This window comes from Chiloscyllium plagiosum, unplaced genomic scaffold (assembly GCF_037043375.1).
Source record: "Chiloscyllium plagiosum isolate Xiang-an unplaced genomic scaffold, Cpla_swu_hap1 HiC_scaffold_2, whole genome shotgun sequence".
NCBI lineage: Eukaryota > Metazoa > Chordata > Chondrichthyes > Orectolobiformes > Hemiscylliidae > Chiloscyllium > Chiloscyllium plagiosum.
In genome coordinates, this window is record NW_028270140.1 from 30,997,378 (window position 1) to 31,018,847 (window position 21,470).

Genomic DNA, 21,470 nt, shown 5'->3' on the forward strand with positions numbered 1-21,470 from the left:
CATGCTACAGAATGTGCTGTAAGTTCATTTGGCTGTTTTCTTCATAAATAGTTTCATTGTGGTTATTGGATCTATTTTGTAAGGAGCATACCTAAACCATGCACATTTCTGTAAGCTATTCTGCTCTGTTTGGGTACAGGAGATGGAATTAGATATAGTTTTGCAGCAGGTCTATCTGCATCTGTGCAGAGAAAACTGAGTTAATGTTTTGAGTTCCAGTGATCCTTCTTCCCAGAATTGAATCCTGAGTTTCTCAAGGATTGGGTGGAATGCTGATTCTCCCAATAAGATTCCTCAGTGACGTCAACGAAAGTAAAATCAGGGGCTGCTAAAATAATGTTTCTCTCACTCTAGTCGATATCCCACTGTAACATTCATCTGAAATCCAACTGCCCCCACCCCAATGAAGTTCTCTGAGCTCTACTATCCTGATTATACAGTTGAGTTTACAAGGTTCCAATTTAGGAGGTAAAAACAATGACTGGAGATGCTGGAAACCAGATTCTGGATCAGTGGTGCTGGAAGAGCACAGCAATTCAGGCAGCATCCAACGAGGAGCGAAATCGACGTTTCGGGCATAAGCCCTTCATCAGGAATAAAGGCAGAGAGCCTGAAGCATGGAGAGATAAGCTGGAGGAGGGTGGGGGTGGGGACAAAGTAGCATAGAGTACAATAGGTGAGTGGGGGAGGAGATGAAGGTGATAGGTCAGGGAGGAGAGGGTGGAGTGGATAGGTGGAAAAGGAGCTAGGCAGGTTGGACAAGTCCGGACAGGTCAAGGGGACAAGTGCGGACTAGAAGTTTGAAACTAGGATGAGGTGGGGGAAGGGGAAATGAGGAAGCTGTTGAAGTCCACATTGATGCCCTGGGGTTGAAGTGTTCCGAGGTGGAAGATGAGGCGTTCTTCCTCCAGGCGTCTGGTGGTGAGGGAGCAGCGGTGAAGGAGGCCCAGGACCTCCATGTCCTCGGCAGAGTGGGAGGGGGAGTTGAAATGTTGGGCCACGGGGCGGTTTGGTTGATTGGTGCGGGTGTCTTGGAAATGTTCCCTAAAGCGCTCTGCTACGAGGCGCCCAGTCTCCCCAATGTAGAGGAGACCACATCGGGAGCAAAGGACACAATAAATGATATTAGTGGATGTGCAGGTAAAACTTTGATGGATGTGGAAGGCTCCTTTAGGGCCTTGGATAGAGGTGAGGGAGGAGGTGTGGGCACAGGTTTTACAGTTCCTGCGGTGGCAGGGGAAAGTGCCAGGATGGGAGGGTGGGTCGTAGGGGGGCATGGACCTGACCATGTAGTCACGGAGGGAACGGTCTTTGCGGAAGGCGGAAAGGGGTGGGGAGGAAATATGTCCCTGGTGGTGGGGTCTTTTTGGAGGTGGCGGAAATGTCGGCGGATGATTTGGTTTATGCGGAGGTTTGTAGGGTAGAAGGTGAGCACCAGGGGCGTTCTGTCCTTGTTACGGTTGGAGGGGTGGGGTCTGAGGGCGGAGGTGCGGGATGTGGACGAGATGCGTTGGAGGGCATCTTTAACCACGTGGGAAGGGAAATTGCGGTCTCTAAAGGAGGCGGCGATCTGGTGTGTTCTATGGTGTAACTGGTCCTCCTGGGAGCAGATACGGCGGAGGCGGAGGAATTGGGAATACGGGATGGCATTTATGCAAGAGATAGGGTGGGAAGAGGTGTAATCCAGGTAGCTGTGGGAGTCGGTGGGTTTGTAAAAAATATCGGTGTCAAGTCGGTCGTCATTAATCGAGATGGCGAGGTCCAGGAAGGGGAGGGAGGTGTCAGAGATGGTCCAGGTAAATTTAAGGTCAGGGTGGAATGTGTTGGTGAAGTTGATGAATTGCTCAACCTCCTCGCAGGAGCACGAGGTGGCGCCAATGCAGTCATCAATGTATTGGAGGAAGAGGTGGGGAGTGGTGCCGGTGTAATTACGGAAGATCAACTGTTCTACGTAGCCAACAAAGAGACAGGCATAGCTGGGGCCCATACGTGTGCCCATGGCTACCCCTTTGGTCTGGAGGAAGTGGGAGGATTCAAAGGAGAAATTGTTAAGGGTGAGGACCAGTTCGGCCAAACGAATGAGAGTGTCGGTGGAAGGGTACTGTTGGGGACGTCTGGAGAGGAAAAAACGGAGGGCTTGGAGGCCCTGGTCATGGCGGATGGGGGTGTAGAGGGATTGGATATCCATGGTGGAGATGAGGCGTTGGGGGCCTGGGAAACGGAAGTCTTGGAGGAGGTGGAGGGCGTGGGTGGTGTCTCGAACGTATGTGGGGAGTTCCTGGACTAGGGGGGATAGGACAGTGTCGAAGTAGGTAGAGATGAGTTCAGTGGGGCAGGAGCATGCTGAGGCAATGGGTCGGCCAGGGTGGTTAGGCTTGTGGATCTTGGGAAGGAGATAGAACCGGGCAGTGCGGGGTTCCCCGACTATGAGGTTGGAAGCTGTGGGTGGGAGATCTCCTGAGGTGATGAGGTTCTGTATGGTCTGGGAGATGATGGTTTGGTGATGGGGGTGGGGTCATGGTCGAGGGGGCAGTAGGAAGAGGTGTCCTCGAGTTGGCGTTTGGCTTCAGCGGTGTAGAGGTCAGTGCGCCAGACTACCACTGCGCCCCCTTTATCCGCTGGCTTAATGGTGAGGTTGGGATTAGAGCAGAGGGATTGGATGGCTGCGCGTTGTGAGGGTGAGAGGTTGGAGTGGGGGAGGGGTGTCGACAGGTTGAGGCGGTTAATGTCCCGGCGGCAGTTGGAAATGAAGAGGTCGAGGGCAGGTAATAGGCCAGCATGGGGTGTCCAGGTGGATGCAGTGTGTTGGAGGTGGGCGAAGGGGTCCTCGGAAGGTGGGCGGGAGTCCTGACTGTGAAAGTAAGCTCGGAGGCGGAGGCGATGGAAGAAGTGTTCGACGTCACGGCGTGTTTTAAATTCATTGATGCGTGGACGGAGGGGGATGAAGGTGAGTCCTTTGCTGAGGAAAGATCGTTCGTCCTCAGTGAGTGGGAGGTCTGGAGGGATGGTGAAAACTCGGCAGGGCTGGGAGCTGGGATCTGGTGTGGGTGTGGAGCTGGGAGTGGGGTCGGAGCCAGTACCTGGAGTGGGTGTGATGGTGGGGGGAATGGGGGTGGAGGCATGAGCAGGGGTAGTGTTCCCCTCGGGGTTCGGGTGGGGACAGTGACAGTGGGGTCTGTGGGGGGCGTGTCAGCAGAATGCAGGTGAGTGACGCTGGTGGAGTCGGAAGTGGTGGCAGACACGGCAGTAGGGGTGGCGGAAGTCACTGAGCATGTGGCATCGGCGATGATGTGAGGGGCGGAAGTGGCTGTGGGAGTGGCCATGATGGGGGCAAAAGTGACATCATCAATTAGCATGGGGGTGGTAGCTACATCAGCCGCATGGCTAATGGTGTTTCCGAAGCCAGGGGAATCTTCTGGAATGTTTGAGGAGCGCTGGTTATGGAGGTGGGTAGATAAAAGTTTGTTGTACTTACAGTTTTTGATGTTTGAGATGGAATTGAAATACTGTTTGTTGAGAGTATGAATTCTCCTGAGGATGTAGTACAGAGTGGGTCCTTTGCAATTCTGAGAGAGTGTGGCCCTCAGCTGAGGCAGGGCAGACTGTAGAGAGGCTAGGTGCCGGCGCATTGCTGCAAGCGTGGAGCGGAGGATCTTGAAGGAGAACTGTTGCTGGTGTTTTTGAATCTGTAGTCTAGTCAATGGGACTGATATCCAAAGACATTGGAGCTGTACAATTTCAACTCTTATATCTCTGTCTGTGTCTGTCTCTCCGTCTCCCTCTCTGTCTTTCACTGCCTATCTCTTTCTGTCACTGTTTGTCTGTTTTTCTTTCTTTCTTCCTATCATTCTCTCTCCCTCTGCTGCTTCTGTTTTCCTCCATTTCTGAGTGATTTCTACCTAATTCTGTTTTTGTTGTCTCTCTCTCTCTCTCTGTCAAAGTAAGACACACACACGTGCAGATATGAATGTATTCTTAACTGAGCCAGAAAATAAGTATGTTTGTCCATTTTTTTAATCTATTGCCTGTTCAAAGTATTGTACTTTCCATTTTAGTTCATAGTGCCAGAATATAGCAGCTGGGTTTCACTGAAGCCCTGTGTAGTGTCATTTATCAAACAGGATGATGTCTAAACTGGGCTCTCAGAGGGAGACACGTCAGTCTTGAATAACTTGAAAGCAATGTTTCTCAGCTGTCAGTTACTGAGTGAAATGTATTCTTCGAGGGGACAATAGTGTATAAGACAAGAATTTCACAAGTGAAGACTGAAATGTTTCTCAGTATTCTCAGAGCATAACACTATCACTTAAACAACATAGCACAAGGATATAAAAGTAAAGCATGGTCAGTTTATTCACTGCTGCTGAGCTAGGTTGCACACTGAAACACATCATGTTTCATTTGCTACAGTCCATGGTTGAGTCATGGTTGAAGCAGTTGGTATTCTTGATCTCAACAGCCCTCCCTGCTGTCCCCCACCTCTGAATGAAATACTTGCAAGGATTAGAACAGCTGCGGTCTTCCACAACAGGTATTTCAAGTGGGACAGCTGCCCATTGAACAGGTAACATAACTGAGAACAATAGTCTCTCAAGACCAGTCTGCACTGTCATGTCCAATTACTGGCTTGATGATGAATTCCTGGCCACATGCTGGCCTTGTTTCAAGCTTCCAGTTGATTAGCGGAGTTATTTTTTATAGTCCCAGTGGTGGAACACATTATGTTTTGTGACCAGCTTGCTAAGGGGCATTATGAACATAGGAAATAGATCCTCTAGTCCCTCAAACCTCCTGTGCTACGCAATAAGATCATGACTAATTCAACACTAATTCCAACTTCCCACACTGTCTCTACGTTGCTTAAGTCCCTGAGTACCAAAAATCTATTGATTTCTGTCTTAAATGTATCCAGTGACTATATCCACAACCTTAAGGGGTAGAGAATTCTAAGATTAACAACCCTTCAGGGAAAGAATTTTCTCATCCTCTCTATTTAAATGAATAATTCCTTCTCTTGAGACTGTGACTCCAGATTCTTGAATTATTCAGCCAATTGAAACATTTTCTCAGCATCTAGGCTGTCAAATACTTAAGAATCGGATACATTGCAATTTTATTTGGTTTAATTTATTATTGTCACATGTACCAAGGTACAGTGAAAAGTTTTGTTTTGTGTGCAGTACAGGCAGATCATACAATACAAAGTGCATAAGAGTAATAGAACAGAACAAGAATACAATATTGCAGGTGCAGAGAAGATGCATCAAGACATCAACATTAAGTTTAACATTTGAGACGTCCATTCAGAAGTCTAGTAACAGCAGAGAAGAAACTTTCCTTGAATCTGTTGGGCACATACACCTGTCATTATTTTCCGGGAAACATTTCCAAAATCATTTCCCACAGTAAAATCCTCTCATTCCACAAACCACGAAATCTAGTGAACTGTTGTCTGATTTCCTATAATTTGGTCCTGATTAGCCTTGGATGGGAAGATCCTATCCCAGAAGACATGGATCTAAGTGCTTATCAAAAGCAAGAGAGTAAGGTGAGAAACTTGCAGGAATAATGATTTTTGACTTCACTGGGAAGATTGTGTCAACAATCATGCCCAACTATTTCACAAGCCATCACAAAATGCATGGAATCCCAATTAGGCTATGAATGTGATCAATTTGTCTGTTTGACTGCTGTTCAGTGCAAAAACAATTCACATCACATTTCAGCATTAGTAGAAAATATTATAATACATTTGAGTCTAACAAATGGCAGAGTGAAGAAAGGAATACTAATCATGCACTTTAAATTTAGCCTTTTAAAACATCTCAAATGTACATGCATGATTAAGACAGATGAAAGGCAGACAGTTTTGCACACATTGTATGTGATAAAAATTATAGACAACGAACAACATTCTCCTGATTAAAACTCCAGATCACAAAGTTTGCTTAAATTGTCTCTCTTCACCACCGATGACTACCCTGCTTTCTATAAAAAGCAGTGGCCAGTCATCACTTTGATAGTTGATCTAGGTCTTGTTTTAATTCTCTCTTTTAAACTTTATTTGTTCCTCTATCTTTTCACGCAAATGGAGATAGAAGGGAAGAAAGAGATGTTTTCAACTCACTGCCTCTGGATGTTTCTGGCTGCCCTGCACCTTTGGGTTTGTGGCAAACTACAGTTCAACCAATCAGAGGACGTTGTCAGGCAGTCTTTCCTTAAGTCAAAGACGTTCGGTACCACCCCATTGCAAAGTAACAATCTCACTGCTTTAAAAAAATACCATTTTGCACCATTTAATTTTTGCATGTTGAAAATCTGTGCTGGTCTTTCAGCTATATGGTCGTGCCCAACCTCGATTTCCAATTTATAGACCAGATCGGAAAAATATGTGCTTACTTACAATAATCAGGCTGAAGTGGCAGGGGCAGTTCTTAAAGGGGTATGGTTGTGCATGAGACAAACATTATTTCAGCCATAAAGCTCTTAAATAGTTTTCTCACCCTAGCCAATAGTGGCAAGGGAAGGGGTGAGGTTGGTCAGGATGGAATTAGTGGCTGCAGAAATAAGCAAGGCAAAGGCAACAAGCAAAATATGCTGCAGAGTCAAGGAATTGAGCCTCTATGTAATGATCAGTGAGATAGGTTTTTAATGAGTTTTCATAATGGCTTCACTTATTGGTTGGGCTCATGGATCCAAGGCCACCCATTTTTCTCTAAATCCTACCTGGAATTTCCCCCCCCCACATCAGCCCAGTCTTTGTTGTTGGCTCCAAGATGCTCTTCCATAGCATTAATGATGTGTTTACTGCCTGTAACACATAAAGCACACCTTTATGGTGGGCTTACTGATCGCTTATGCCCTCACCTCTACACTTGGTTTTCTGACAGGATGGACATAACTGGAATATGAGGTGAGGGCATGTGACTTCATATTTTGGATTTGATTTTAAAAAGCACAGCTTTATTTACTGGGATATGTTCTCTCTCTTTGGAGCATACGTGATGCTAAGGGGGTCATGGATAGCACGTTTAGTAAATTGGTTAGGATCGGTTAGGGAGAAAGGGAATTGGTGACCAAAAGGCAGAGAAAAAGCAAGAAGGCAGTGCAGGTGTCCCCTGTGGTCATCTCCCTCCAAAACAGGTATACAGTTTTGGATGCATTTGGGGGAGATAGTTCACCATGGGAAGACAGTAGTAGCCAGGTTCATGGTACCGTGGCTAGCTCTGCTGTTCAGAAGGGCGGGAAAAAGCGTGGAAGGGCGATAGGGATAGGGGATTCAATTGTAAGGGGAGTAGATAGGTGGTTCTGAGGTTGAAAATGAGACCCCTGAATGGTATGTTGCCTGGCGGGTGCACGGGTCATGGATGTCTTGGATGGGCTGCAGAACATTCTGAAGGGGCAGTTTGAACAGCCAGTTGTCGTGGTGCATATAGGCACCAATGATATAGGTAATATATGGGATGAGGTCCTACAAGCAGAATTTAGGGAGTTAGGAACCAAGTTAAAAAGTAGGACCTCAGAGGTAGTAATCTCAGGATTGCTACCAGTGCTACGTGCTAGTCAGAATAGGAATGATAGAATAAGCAGGATGAATACATGGGAGAGATGGTGCAGGAGGGAGGGGTTCAGATTTTTGGGACATTGGAACTGGTTATGGAGGAGGTGGGACTATTGCAAATTGGACGGTCTACACCTGGGCTGGACTGGAACCAATGTCCTTGGGGGTGCTTTTGTTAATGCTGTTAGGGAGGGTTTAAACTAACATGGCAGGGTACTGAGAACCAAATAAGGGGGTTAATGAACAAGAAAGAGGTAGTAACTAAAGTCTGTAAGGAACTAGATAAGGAAGTCAGCGTGACTAAGGGGAAGCATAGGCAGGGAGATGATGAAAGCAAAGGACTGGTGGTCTGAGGTGCATTTGTTTTAATGCCAGAAGTATATAGTAGGTAAGGTAGATGAATTTAGGTCTTGGATTAGTACCTGGGATTATGATGTTATTACTGTTACCGAGACTTGGCTGATTGGCAACTAAATATCCCAAAATATTGATGCTTCAGATGGGATAGAGTGGGAGGTAAAAGGGGTGGAGGAGTTGCATTACTGGTCAGAGAGGATATCACAGCTATGCTTAAGGAAGGCGCTATGCAAAAGTTGAACAGTGAGGCAATATGGGCAGAGCTCAGAAATAGGAAGGGTACAGTTACTTTGTTGGGGCTGTACCACAGGCCTCTCAACAACGAACGTGAGATAGAGGTAAAAATATGTAAATAGATCATGGAAAGATATAGGAGCAACAAGGTGGTGGTGATAGAAGATTTTAATTTTCCCAACATTGACTGGGATTCACTTCGTATGAGAGGTCCAGATGGAGCAAAATTTATAAGGGTCATCCAGGAGGGCTTTCTCAAGCAGTATGTAAATAGTCCAACTCAGGAAGGTGCCATACTGAACCTGGTATTGGGGAATGAGCCTGGCCAGTGGTTAAAGTTTCAGCAGGGGATTACTTTAGGAATAGTGATCGCCATTCCATAAGTTTTAGAATACTCATAGACAAAGATTAGAGTGGTCCTAAAGGAACATGTTAAATTGGGGGAAAGCCAACTATACCAAAATTTAGCAGGAGTTGGGGAATGTAGATTGGAAGCAGTTGTTTGAAGGGAAATCCACATTCAATATGTGGGAGGCTTTTAAAGAGATTGATTAGAGTTCAGGAGAGATATGTTGATGTGAAAATGAGGGATAGAAATGGCAAGATTAGGGAACTGTGGATGACAGGTGAAATTGTGAGACTGCTAAGAGGAAAAAGGAAGCATACATAAGGTCTAGGCGACTGAAGACAGACAAAGCTTTGGAAAAATATCGGGAATGTAGGACCAATCTGAAATGAGGAATTAAGAGGACTAAAAGGGGTCATGAGATATCCTTAGCAAACAGGGTTAAAGAAAATCTCAAAGCCTTTTATTCATATATAAGGAGCAAGAGGGTAACTAGAGAAAGGGTTGGCCCACTCAAAGACAAAGGAGGACAGTTATGCGTGGGTGAGATTCTTAATGAGTTATTTAAGTCAGTATTCACCAAGGAGAGGGACATGGCAGATGTTGAGGTTAGGAATAGATCTTTGATTACTCTAGGTCAAGTCAACATAAGGAGGGAGGAAGTGTTGGGTATTCTAAAAGGCGTTAAGATGGACAAGTCCCCAGGTCCGGATGGGATCTATCTCAGTTTACTGAGGGAAGCAAGAGAGGAAATAGCTGGGGTTTTAATAGATATCTTTGCAGCATCCTTGAACACGGGTGAGGTCCCGGAGGACTGGAAAATTGCTAATGTTGTCCCTTTGTTTAAGAAGGGTAACAAGGATAATCCAGCTAATTATAGACCTGTGAGCCTGACATCAGTGGTAGGGAAGCTGCTGGAGAAGATACTGAGGGATAGGATATATTCCCATTTGGAAGAAAATGGGCTTATCAGTGACAGGCAACATGGTTTTATGCAGGGAAGATCATGTCTTACAAATCTAATAGAATTCTTTGAGTAGTTGACAAAGTTGATTGATGAGAGATGGGATGTAGATGTCACATACATGAACTTTAGTAAGGCATTTGATATGGTTCCCCATGGTAGGCGATGGAGAAGGTGAAATTGCACAAAGTCCAGAGTGTTCTAACTAGATGGATGGAGAACTGGCTGGACAACAAGAGGCAGACAATAATAGTGGAAGGGAGTTTCTAAAATGGAGACCTGTGACCATAGGTGTTCCACAGGAATCTGTGCTGTGACTACTGTCATTTGTGATATACATGAATGACTTGGTGGAAAGTGTGGTTGCCTGATTAGCAAGTTTGCAGATGACACTAAGATTGGTGGAGTAGCAGATAGTGAAGGGGACTGTCAGAGAATACAACAGAATATAGATAGATTGGAGAGTTGGGCAGAGAAATGGCAGATGGAGGTCAATATGGACAAATGCGAGGTGATGCACTTTGGAAGATCCAATTCAAAAATGAACTATACAGTAAATGGAAAAGTCCTGGGGAAAATTGATGTACAGAGAGGTCTGGGTGTTCAGGTCTGTTGTTCCCTGAAGGTGGCAATGCAGGTCAGTAAAGAGGTCAAGAAGAATTATGGCACGCTTTCCTTCATCGGACAGGGTATTGAGTACAAGATTTGGCAGGTCATGTTTCAGTTGTATAAGACTTCGATTTGACCACATTTGTAATACTGCGTACACCTTACCAAAAGGATGTGGATGCTTTGGAGAGGGTGCAGAGGAGGTTCACCAGGATGTTGCCTGGTATGGAGGGTGCTAGCTATGAAGAGAGGTTGAGTAGATTAGGATTATTTTCATTAGAAAGAGAGAGGTTGAGGGGGGACTTGCTTGAGGTCCACAAAATCATGAGAGGTGTAGACAGGGTGAATAGCAAGAAGCTTTTTCCCCGAGTGGGGGATTCAATTACTAGAGATTATGAGTTCAAAGTGAGAGGGGAAAAGTTTAAGGGAGAAATGCGTGGAAAGTTCTGGGTGGTGGGTGCCTGGAACGTGTTGCCAACAGAGATGGTGGGACTGGAATGATAACATAATTTAAGGTTATCTAGTCAGATACATGAATGGGTAGGGAGCAAAGGGATATAGACCCTTAGAAAATAGGCGGCAGGTTTAGATAGAGGAACTGGATCGGTGCAGGCTTGAAGGGCCAAAGGGCCGGTTCCTGTGCTGTAATTTTCTTTGTTCTTTGTTCTCTCCTTCTCTCCCTCCATCTTCCTATCCCACTTTCTCTCCCTTGTATATCTGCCTAGATTTATATATTTCCCTCATGACGCTCACCAATGGTATGCACGCGGCGAAAGTGAGGACTGCAGATGCTGGAGATCAGAGTCAAGATTAGAGTGGGGCTGGAAATGCACAGCAGGTCAGGCAGCATCTGAGGGGCAGGAAAATCGACGTTTTGGGCAGAAGCCCTTCATCAGCAATAAGGCTGGAATCCACGAGGGTGGAGAGATAAATGGAAGGGGGTGGGGCTGGGGAGAAGGTAGCTTGCACTGCAATAGGTGGATGGAGGAAGGGGTAAAGGGTATAGGTCAGAGAGGAGGGTGGAGCGGATAGGTGGGAAAGAAGATTGACAGATGGGACAATTCATGAGAATGGTTCTGAGCTGGAAGTTTGGAACTGGGGTCAGGTGGGGGGAGGGGAAATGAGGAAACTGGTGAAGTTCACATTGATGCCATGGGGTTGGAGAGTTCCAAGGCAGGTATGCACACAACCAGCTTCTTCAAACTCAGATTTGCATAAACAATCATTGGGTTGATTTGTGTGGAGACTGTCACATTTCATCATATCTAACTAGCTTAAAGCAGACATTTCAATGAAATGTAAAGAATTTACACAGACAAGTTGAATTGTCTGATATTAGCAAAGCACTCAAATATCATTTACTTTGTTATTTTAAAAGCTGTATAATGTGTCTTGGTTGATAATTCTATCAAAATGGCAAATTAAGATGTTCGGTCGAGTGTCAGAATTGTTGAAGCTTTAACATTGCAGGGCTATGTGGTATATTGTTTTGTATGTGTTTGTCATCGGATGCAAAACTAACAGGGAGGGAAAATCCAACCACTCCATCATGTCATTTCTGTATCACAGAGGTTCAAGCATCCTGATTAAATATTCCTCTTCACTATCCCATTGTCTCCTGGAAAAGATGAGGCCAGTGAGTGAAAAAAGTTTGGTTTGATCACAGTCCCATGAAATGCCTTGAAACACTGAAGACTCTATTTAAATGCAAGTTGGTGAATTCCTCTCTGACCCTTCAGCTGAGATGTAATAGCTGTGCCAAAGCATCTACCTTTCTTATGTAAGTCTGGAGGGTGAAAATTGGCACATTATCTCATTATAAGGGCATTCATAACATGCAATCCCATTTTATCTTCAGTCTCTCCTCTTTTAACACCCTCTCGGACTCAATTATAGCACAACAACAACTTTCATTTAAATAGAGTCTTCAATGTTTCAAGGTGCTTCACAGGAGTGTGATCAGATCAACATTTGAAGCAGAGTCCATTGAGACGATTTTAAAGCAGGGAACACAAGCCCTTTGTTTTCTTTTGGACTGTAGGGAATGTTTCGGACATTAAGGGATTGAGGGAAATTGAATAGGACATGAAAGTAGAACTTTCATAGCCCTGATCTTATTACAAGTTCGAAAAGCAGGCTGGCTCACTCTAGCTTTTATTTCTTATGTTCATGCAGTCAAAGAGGTAGGGTTTAATGGGCATCATAAAGAAAAAGAGGGAGAGAAAGGGAGACAGAATTGCAGACAGTCAGGGAGGGATTTCCGGATCTTACTGTTTTGACATGGCTGCCAAAGGAAAGGCGAAGGAAATCAGGCATTTCTGAGAGGCCAGAGTGGAGGAACACACAGATCTCAGAGGGTTGTGGGACTGGACGAAACTACAGAGATAACAACTGTTAACTGTGGTTCTAATTCAGAGAAACCTTTCTGTCCCATACAACTTGGCTTCTCATCACTGACTGAGTTCACTAAGCTATAACTTTGGCATTTTGCAGTGGTTTGTTTAAGAAAGAATGAAAATGATAGAGCCCCTCTCTGACGAAATGATTAACAAGAGCAGAGACTGGCAGGAAACAAAAACAAGTGTTTTAAGTGAAACAGTTGTGCTCATAAGGCTAATCGCTATGCTGTGAAAGACTAAGGCGCCTTTTATCCTCTCTTACCAGCTGTCACCCCATGTCTGGCGAGTGTACATGTAAACCTGGATGGTCTGGGCTATACTGCAATGAGACATGTGCCCCTGGATTTTATGGTGTATCTTGTCATCAAATCTGCAGCTGCCAAAATGGGGCTGACTGTGACAGCGTAACTGGCAAATGCATCTGTGCCCCGGGGTATAAGGTAACAGGACTTGTTTACTCTGCTAAGGATTTATGTGAGGCTCTTTCTTTTCTTTAAATTATACAATGTTTGGCAGGCAAGTTAACCTTTTAGTTTCTGCTAACCTGTATTGTTCCACAGCCCTCTTCATCCCAGAAGAGCAGCTGACAAAATTTCTCACATCTGCTCCCTCTGCTGACCTTACAGAAAGCTCAGAAACAGACCATTCAGCCCAAGTGGCCCATTCTGGTGTTAATGATCCATGTAAGATCCTGACCATCCCCTCTACAACTCAGCTGATCAGGATGTCCTTCTGTTCCCTTCTCCCTCATGTGTTAACCTAATTTCCCCATAAATGTACCGATGCCATTCAAATCAGTCACTCCCTGTGGTGAGTGTTCCTCGTTCTTGCCATTCTCTGAGTAAAGAGGTTTCCCCTGAATTCCCTACTGAATTGATTAGTGAATGTCTAATAGTTGTGGTGGAAATGTGTTGCTGGAAAAGCGCAGCAGGTCAGGCAGCATCTAGGGAACAGGAGAATCGACGTTTCGTGCATTAGCCCTTCAGGAATCTTTTCTGAACCCTTTCAAGTTTTACAACATCCTTCCTACAGCAGGGAGACCAGAATTGCACACAATATTCCAAAAGTGGCCTAACCAATATCCTGTACAGCTGCAACATGACCTCCCAACTCCTATACTCATTGCACTGACCATTAAAGGCAAGCATACCAAATGCCTTCTTCACTATCCTGTCTACTTGGGACTCCACTTCCAAGGAGTGTGAACTGCACTCCAAGGTCTCTTTATCCAGCAATGCTCCCCAGGACAGTATCATTATGTACATACGTCCTGCCCTGATTTGCCTTTCCAAAATGCAGCACCTCACATTTATCCTCAGCCCATTGGCCCATCTGATCAAGATCCCATTGTAATCTGAGGTAACCTTCTTCACTGTCCACTACACCTCCAATTTTGGTGTCATCTTTAAACTTACAAACTATACCTCCTACATTCATATCCAAATCATTTACATAAATGACAAAAGACTGTGGACACAGCACTGATTCTTGTGACACATCAACGGTCACAGGCCTTCAGTCTGAAAAGCAATCCTCCACTACCACTCTCTGTCTTCTACCTTTGAGCCAGTTCTGTATCCAAATGGCTAGCTTTCCCAGTATTCAATGTGATCTATCCTTGCTAACTAGTCAACCATGAATATCTCTTATATCAAGAAGTACTGAACAGACTGGGACTCAGAAAAGAAAAGACTCAGGGTAGCCTGACAGAGGGCTTTGAAATTGTAAAAATCTACATTAAGGTAGACATAGGGATAGTGATTCCACTTGTAAGACAAAGCACAACCAGGCACCACAACTATTAGGAGAAAGTGAGGTCTGCAGATGCTGGAGATCAGAGATGGAAATGTGTTGCTGGAAAAGCGCAGCAGGTCAGGCAGCATCTAGGGAACAGGAGAATCGACGTTTCGGGCATTAGCCCTTCTTCAGGAATTTACAAGGATGTTGCCAGGGTTGGAGAATTTGAGCTACAGGGAGAGGCTGAATAGGCTGGAGGTACTTTCCCTGGAGTGACGGAGGCTGAGGGGTGACCTCATAGAGATTTATAAAATCATGAGGGCCATGGATAGAGTAAATAGATAAGGTCTTTTTCCTGTGGTGGGGGAGTCCAGAACTAGAGGGCATAGGTTTAGGGTGAGAGGGGAAAGATATAAAAAGGAAGCTAAGGAGCAACCTTTTCTCACACAGGGTGGTACGTGGATGGAATGAGCTGCCAGAGGAAATAATGGAGGCTGGTATAATTACAACATTTAAAAGGCATCTGGATGGGTATACAAATAGGAAGGGTTTAGAGGGATATAGGCCAAATGAAGGCTAATAGGTCTGGATTAGTTTAGGATATCTGGTCAGCATGGACAGGTTCAACTGCAGGGTCTTTTTTTTGTGCTGTACATTTCTATGATTCTAAAAGAGAAAGGATTTGAAACAATCCATATTTTTATCTCTCTGGGTGACTAATAACTGATTCCAGAATGTCTACCATTTCTTTCTTTTTAGCGTCTCTCTCTTCTTTAAATGATTAGCTATCATTGCCTATCAATTGTCTCACAGGGACCTGATTGCTCAATTCCTTGTCCCGTTGGTACCAATGGAGTCAACTGTTCCTCTTCCTGTGACTGCAAAAATGGAGCAGTTTGCTCACCTATAGATGGTTCATGCACCTGTAAGGCAGGTAAGGAAATGTCTGTAAATCCTGAGACAGAAATCAGGAAATATATTTTGCCATGTTATCTTTCTTCAGCTCTTTGAGAATTTTAAAGCAACAGTCAATGTTACAGACACCAGTCTTCCATTCTAAAAATTCATGTGTTCGGGTGCTTTTATATTGTTGCTTTGTTTTGATCTTGCATTTTATTTGCACCTTTAATGTAACAAACTCTCCAGGTGCTTCACAGAAGTGAAGGCGACATGAGATATTTGGACAGGTGACTGAACAGGAGAGATAAGGAAGTTTAGGGAAGTTAGGGAAGGGAATACCAGCATTTAGAACCTCAGCAGCTGAAGGTCTGGCCACTAAAGCTGGGATGATCAGATTTGAAAACAAGAAGTTTCTGAAAGATAAGATATACATGCATTTGGAAAGACAGAGTTTGATTCGGAATAATCAGCATGGCTTTGTGCATGGGATATCATTGATGAAGTGTCCAGGAAGGTTGACGAGGGCAGGGCAGTAGACATAGTCTGTATGGATTTCAGTAAGGCCTTTGATAAGTTTCAACATGATAGGCTACTCTGGAAGGTTAGATCGCATGGAATCCAGGGACAGCTGGCAAATTAGATGCACAATTGGCTTGATGGCAGGGTAATAGTGGAAAGATGCTTATTGGACTGGAGGCCTGTGATTGTGGAATGTCTCAGGAGTTGGTGGTGGGCCCATTGCTGTTTGTTATCTGTAACAAGGATTTGGATGAGATGTACAAGGCATGATTATTAAGTTTGCAGATGACACTAAAGTAGATGGTATCGTGGACAGTGAGAGGGAAGTTATCGGAAATTGCAGCAGACCTTGATCAGCTGGGGAAGTGGGCCAAGAAATGGCAAATGGAGTTTAATATAGATAAGTGTGAAGTCTTGCATTTAGGAAAGTCAAATCAAGGCGGGAGGTTCATGGTGAATGGTAGGGCATTAAGGAGTGTAGTGGAATGCAGGGATCTTGGAGTTCAGGTTCACAGTTCTCTGAAAGTGGGGTCACAGGTAGACAGGGCAGCAAAGGAGGCTTTTGGCACACTGGCCTTCATCAGTCAGGGCATTGAGCATAGAGGTTGGGAAGACATGTTGCAGTTGTACAGGACTTTTGTGAGGCCACACTTGGAATATTGTGTTCGGTTTTGGTCACCTTGCTGTAGGAAGGATATTCTTAAACTGGAAAGAGTGCAGAAGATATTTACAAGGATGTCACCAGGACTCGATGGCCTGAGTTATAGGGAGGTTGGACAAGCTAGGACTTCTTTCTTAAGAGTATAGGAAACTGAGGGGGTGATCTTATAGAAGTGCATAAAATCATCAGAGGCATGGATAAAGTGAGTGCACTCAGTCTTTTTCCCAGGGTTGGAGAATTCAGGACGAGAGGGCATCAGTTTAAGGTTAGAGGGGAAAGAATAAACAGGAACCTGAGAGGCAACTTCTTTTAGACAGAGCTGCTAGCAGAAGTGGTTGAGTTGGGTACATTAACAACATTGAAAAGGCATTTGGACAAATGCATGGACAGGAAAGGATTAGAAGGATATGGGCCAAGTACAGGGAATTGGGGTTAGTGTGGATGGACATTTTGGTGGGCATGGATGAATTTGGGTCAAAGGGTCTTTCTCCAGGCTGTCGGACTCTATGACTCTAAGAAAGAGGATTTTTAACATTGAGGCTTTGGTGAGCCCAGGTGTCAATGTAGGTCAGCCAGCACTGCAACTGAATGAAACCACTATTGACCTGTGCAAGGACATTAACACTTGTAGGCTTTGTTTCCACTGGCTCACTAAAGTAGTTAAAAATACTAACACTTGAAAATTTGCCAAATAGATCAGAGTGTGTTGGAAGAAATCAAATTAGGTTTCTCATTTTCATTCCTAAGAGACAAATAATGCCTATTTGATACAAGAACTGTATTTTCACTGAGCTAACTTTGGGAAGATAGTATTGAAAACTGGTGCTCGAGACGCTGCTATTGTTCTGCCCTGATATTGATATGAGGGCTTTACAATACAAACTCCAAATTTCCATGTAAGTGGAGCTGTCGGAAAGTAGGTTAAGGGAAAGGAATTCAATTGTTTTCTAAATATTGTTAGAGTATCTGGAAAAAATACATTTTGCTCATTTATTTTTGACACTCTCTTTTTTTGTATGGTGATGGGATATTGTTCCATAGCCCCTAGCAGTCCTTATAACTTCATTACATTAGCCTGGCAAGTAGCAAAATGTGGGGGGAGGGGCCAGCTCCATTGTCAAACTGTATTCTCTACTCACCTGAACTTCATGAGATCTATTTTAATCCAGTGATTGTTGTGATCTAGAATGCGCTGCTTGAAAGGGCTTTGGAAATTGATTCAAAAACAAGTTTCAAAAAGGAATTGAATTAATTAAAAGACAAAATTTGCAAAAGACAAAAAACCGAATGGTTTATTCTGTGAGTATATTTGCCTTCCCAAACAAACCAGAAGGTTAGATTTGTGATAAATAGGTTATTGAGGGAATTGGAGGTAATGCATTTTCACCGTTGTCTCTGGTTAATCTCACAATAATGATCTAAGCTAAAGTAGCCTATACCACAACGTGGGAGAGAAATTGTTGCTCAATGTTGCAAGTACACTATCAGATTTAGAAAGTTAAAAAGCAGAGGAGTAGGCCGTTCAGCACTTTGCACCTAAGCTGGGCTCCTTGAAAGGTCTATTCTAAAAGTTCCATTTCCCTGTTCTTTCATTATAACGCTACAGTTATTTTCCTTTTTGAGTAGTTATCAAATCCCAACTGAAAATTACTGTTTTATCTGCATCCACTGCCCTCTCCAGCAGCACATTCCAGGTCAAATCAACACATTGTGCAAAAAATTTCTCCCATTGCTGTTCTCTATTTAATCACCTTAAATCTGTGTCCTTTGGTTACTACCGTCCTGCCAGCAGCAGCATTCTCTCTCTCTCTCCCTCTCTGCTCTTCAAACCTGCCATTGAGTGCTCATTGAGATCCTTTTTCCAGGAACTGGAGAAGCTCTTGCATTGTGGAAAAAATGTCTCTGACAAATACACTGGACTAAACTTACATCAAATTCTTTTTGACCATACCCAACTCCAGCTTGCATTCTCATTCAAACTAATCATTCTTGTGATGTGGGTGTTGTTGGCAATTGGTGTGTATTCTCCGTTCCTAGTTACCCCTTGTAAAAGTGGCAGTGAACCTTACTCTTGGAGAGTGCAGACCATATGGTGAAGGTGCTTCACAGTAAGGAGGTCCAGGCTTTTCATCAAGAAACCACAAAAGAAACTTTGAGTTGAACTACATTGCTCCATATTCACTTCCGATTATTGACTTTCATGTTTGTTCAAATTTGTAAGTTGCATTCAATTTATTAAATTTTGCAACAAATGTTAGTTTTTTTGGGACCTCCTTCAGCTACCCAGGCCCTAAGATTTGGAATTCCCACCCTTAGCATGTCCATCTCTCTCCTCCTCATTCCTCTCTTAAGATACACTCTAAAAATCTACCTCTTTGACTCACTTTGAGTCCTAATCTATCCTTATGAGCTTCCATGTCACTTGATAGTGCCCCTGAAAGCCTTTTGGCACATTCTGCTATGTTAAAAAATGCAAGAAGTCTCTAGAGGGAAAAGGAAGGGAGAGGAGACATTTATTTTCAGGGAATGGATGAAGATCATGTTTTTCTGGATATTAACACAACTCTCATGACAACACTTGACCAGGCAAATCTGTTTGTTGTATAAGATTGACTTTCATTGATATGCTGGACATGGAGTTGCTGTGTTATGGTGTAAATCATTATCAATTTGGCCCTCACAGGTTGGCATGGAGTTGATTGTTCGATTCCCTGCCCTCGTGGTAAGTGGGGCCTTGGCTGTAATTCAACTTGTCGCTGTGCCAATGGAGGAGCATGTAATGCACAGGATGGAACCTGCACCTGTCTGGCAGGATGGCGAGGGGATAAGTGTGAACATCCATGTCAGGTAACCAGCAACGCACACCAGCTTCTGCAGAAAATTATTGTATTAATCCAAAGGGCCCAAAAATGTCAGCATTTAAAGTATGGATACTGTTTTCACCAGAAGTATCACTTTACATTGGAGCTTTGGAGGCAATCAAATGTTTAATGTTATTAAATTCAAAATTAATTCTAGTTGTAGGAGAATGAATGAGGAAAGAAATTGGTGTAACTTGATTCTGCAAACTTAGAAAATATTGATTATCTTCTAATTTATGGATCTCCTAGATTACTTCTGATAATTGTCATTCTAATATTTCTTCATGTACTTTAATTATTATGTTTTGAGAAGGAGTTAATTCAGCCTGTTTTCTGCCCCATGCTATTGTGTCTCAGCCAGTCAGCTGTCCTTGCTGAGATGGCGAAGTCTGAATCTAGACCCTTAAGGTCTGGAGTGATTCAAGCGTGACACTTTCAGTCTTCCCCACAATGAAATTCAGCAGCCTTCCACCAGCAATGCTGCAATCCCAAGGCAGCACTACAAGAGGAGCACCAGAATAGGTACAGCACATGCAAGACAGAAACTAAAGGAAAGAATAAAAGTGATCCATTCAGTTCAATTTGTATCATTTGATGTGTTGCTGGATAAAGTTGTTCATGGAAATGTTTTTGGTGTTGGATTTTACTGCAGAACGTTGACCAGGACCAGCTGTGATAGAGTACCTCAGACGAATGCAGTGGTGGGGAATGAGGGAAGCCATGGTGGTAAAGGGAAGTTGTCAAACAATAATGGAATTCTGACCAGACATTTTTGCATAATCCTTTCAGAGTGAAGAAGCCCAGGATGCATCCTCCTTTGCCTTCTCTTCCTCTTCCTCATCATCTTTTTTCTCCTCCTCAGCTCACGGTGGGAATGGCTGCACCACCTCATGACAACACAATGGAGAGTGCAACAGACCACAATGAACTTAGACAGGTCACTCAAATGTATATTAGAAGGCTCGGTCCCAGCAGCTTAGGCCTGGTAGCATCACTTCAACATGCTGATGGCCTGCTCCACCATATCCCAGGTGTCCCTTTTGTGTTTTATCCTTGTACGGCCACATGTTGATAAGAAACGGCAAGTGGAATTTCAAAGGGTTTGGAATATAAAAGTAGAGAGGCTTTATAAGGCACAAGTCAGACGCAACAGAAAACCTGCAGTTTTGTCCCCTGTATCTCAGGCTGACATTAGAGGCAATCCAGAGAATGTTCAGTATGTTGATGCATTGAGTATCTTATGAGGAGAGTTTAAATAGGTCAGGCCTGTACTCATTGGAGTTTTGAAGATTGAGGCGTCCTTATTGAAACATACAAGATTCTTGGATGATTTGACAGGCTAAATGTGGAAAGGTTATTCCCCCTTGTGGGAGAGTCTACTACCAGAGGGTATAACCTCTGGGTAAGGGATCATTTATTTGAGACAAGGGATTTCCTCTCTGAATGGCTATTAAGAACACGTCATTAAGTATATTCATGGCTGAGATAGACAGACAGATTTTTAATGAGTCACGGGCAAAATGTAGAGTGGTAGGGTAGGGAAATGGGTCTGGGTGGGTTAGTCTTCAGAGGGTCGGTGTGGACTTGTTGGGCTGAAGGGCCTGTTCCCACACTGTAGGGGTTCTATGGTTCTATGGTAAGGGAATCAGGGTTTATAGAGGAAGTCTGGAAAGTGGAATTGAGGATGATCAGATCAGCCACACTTATTGCAGCCAAATGGCCTACTCTGCTTCTATTTCTTATTGTCTTTTGGGAGGAGCCTTTGTCTTTGAGAGGCCATCCTGTGGCTTTTCTTCGAAGCACAAGGATGCTGCATGTTCAATGCCTGGCTCTGCAAAAATGCTGATGGAAGGGTTCATTGTGCCCTAAGAATCTGGAAATGAATTGTGGGACCAGCGCAGACCAAGTTTGTGAAGAGAGAAATGGTTATACTTGAAATGTTTTTCTCCACAGTTGCTCCAGACAGGGTGTGTTTCTACAACATTTTCTGTGTCTAATGGGAAGCATGCATCAAATCAGCTGGAATGGTTTGGCATCATAGTCAGTAGGCTGCTGGCAAAGCCTGAAATCAGGGCCTTTTGCTTTTCATCTCTTTTAAACCACAAGATTCACAGCAAAGGAAATAAAGCCTCTGAGGTGTTCCTCAAAGGCCACTTGGTTTTTTTGCCTGCTTACCAAAGCTTATAAACGTCAAAGTATTTGCAGATGTCAGTTATCTTTTAACAGAAATCAGTTGGTACCTTGATCCATGTAATTTAAGATGTAGGTCTACCTACATTGTGTCGACTAATTGGACCTCAGACCTGCTGAGGTTCAGTCAAA

General features: G+C 44.0%; 1 protein-coding gene across 1 annotated transcript in view; it reads left to right on the plus strand.

The window, feature by feature from the left end:
• megf10 (multiple EGF-like-domains 10) overlaps positions 1–21,470 on the plus strand; it is a 190,112-nt gene that overhangs the window by 128,989 nt on the left and 39,653 nt on the right. The window contains exons 10-12 of the mRNA XM_087995653.1: positions 12,736–12,910; positions 15,021–15,141; positions 18,971–19,134. Of these exons, the coding sequence (XP_087851779.1) occupies positions 12,736–12,910; positions 15,021–15,141; positions 18,971–19,134 (460 nt within the window). The remainder of the gene's footprint in view (positions 1–12,735; positions 12,911–15,020; positions 15,142–18,970; positions 19,135–21,470) is intronic.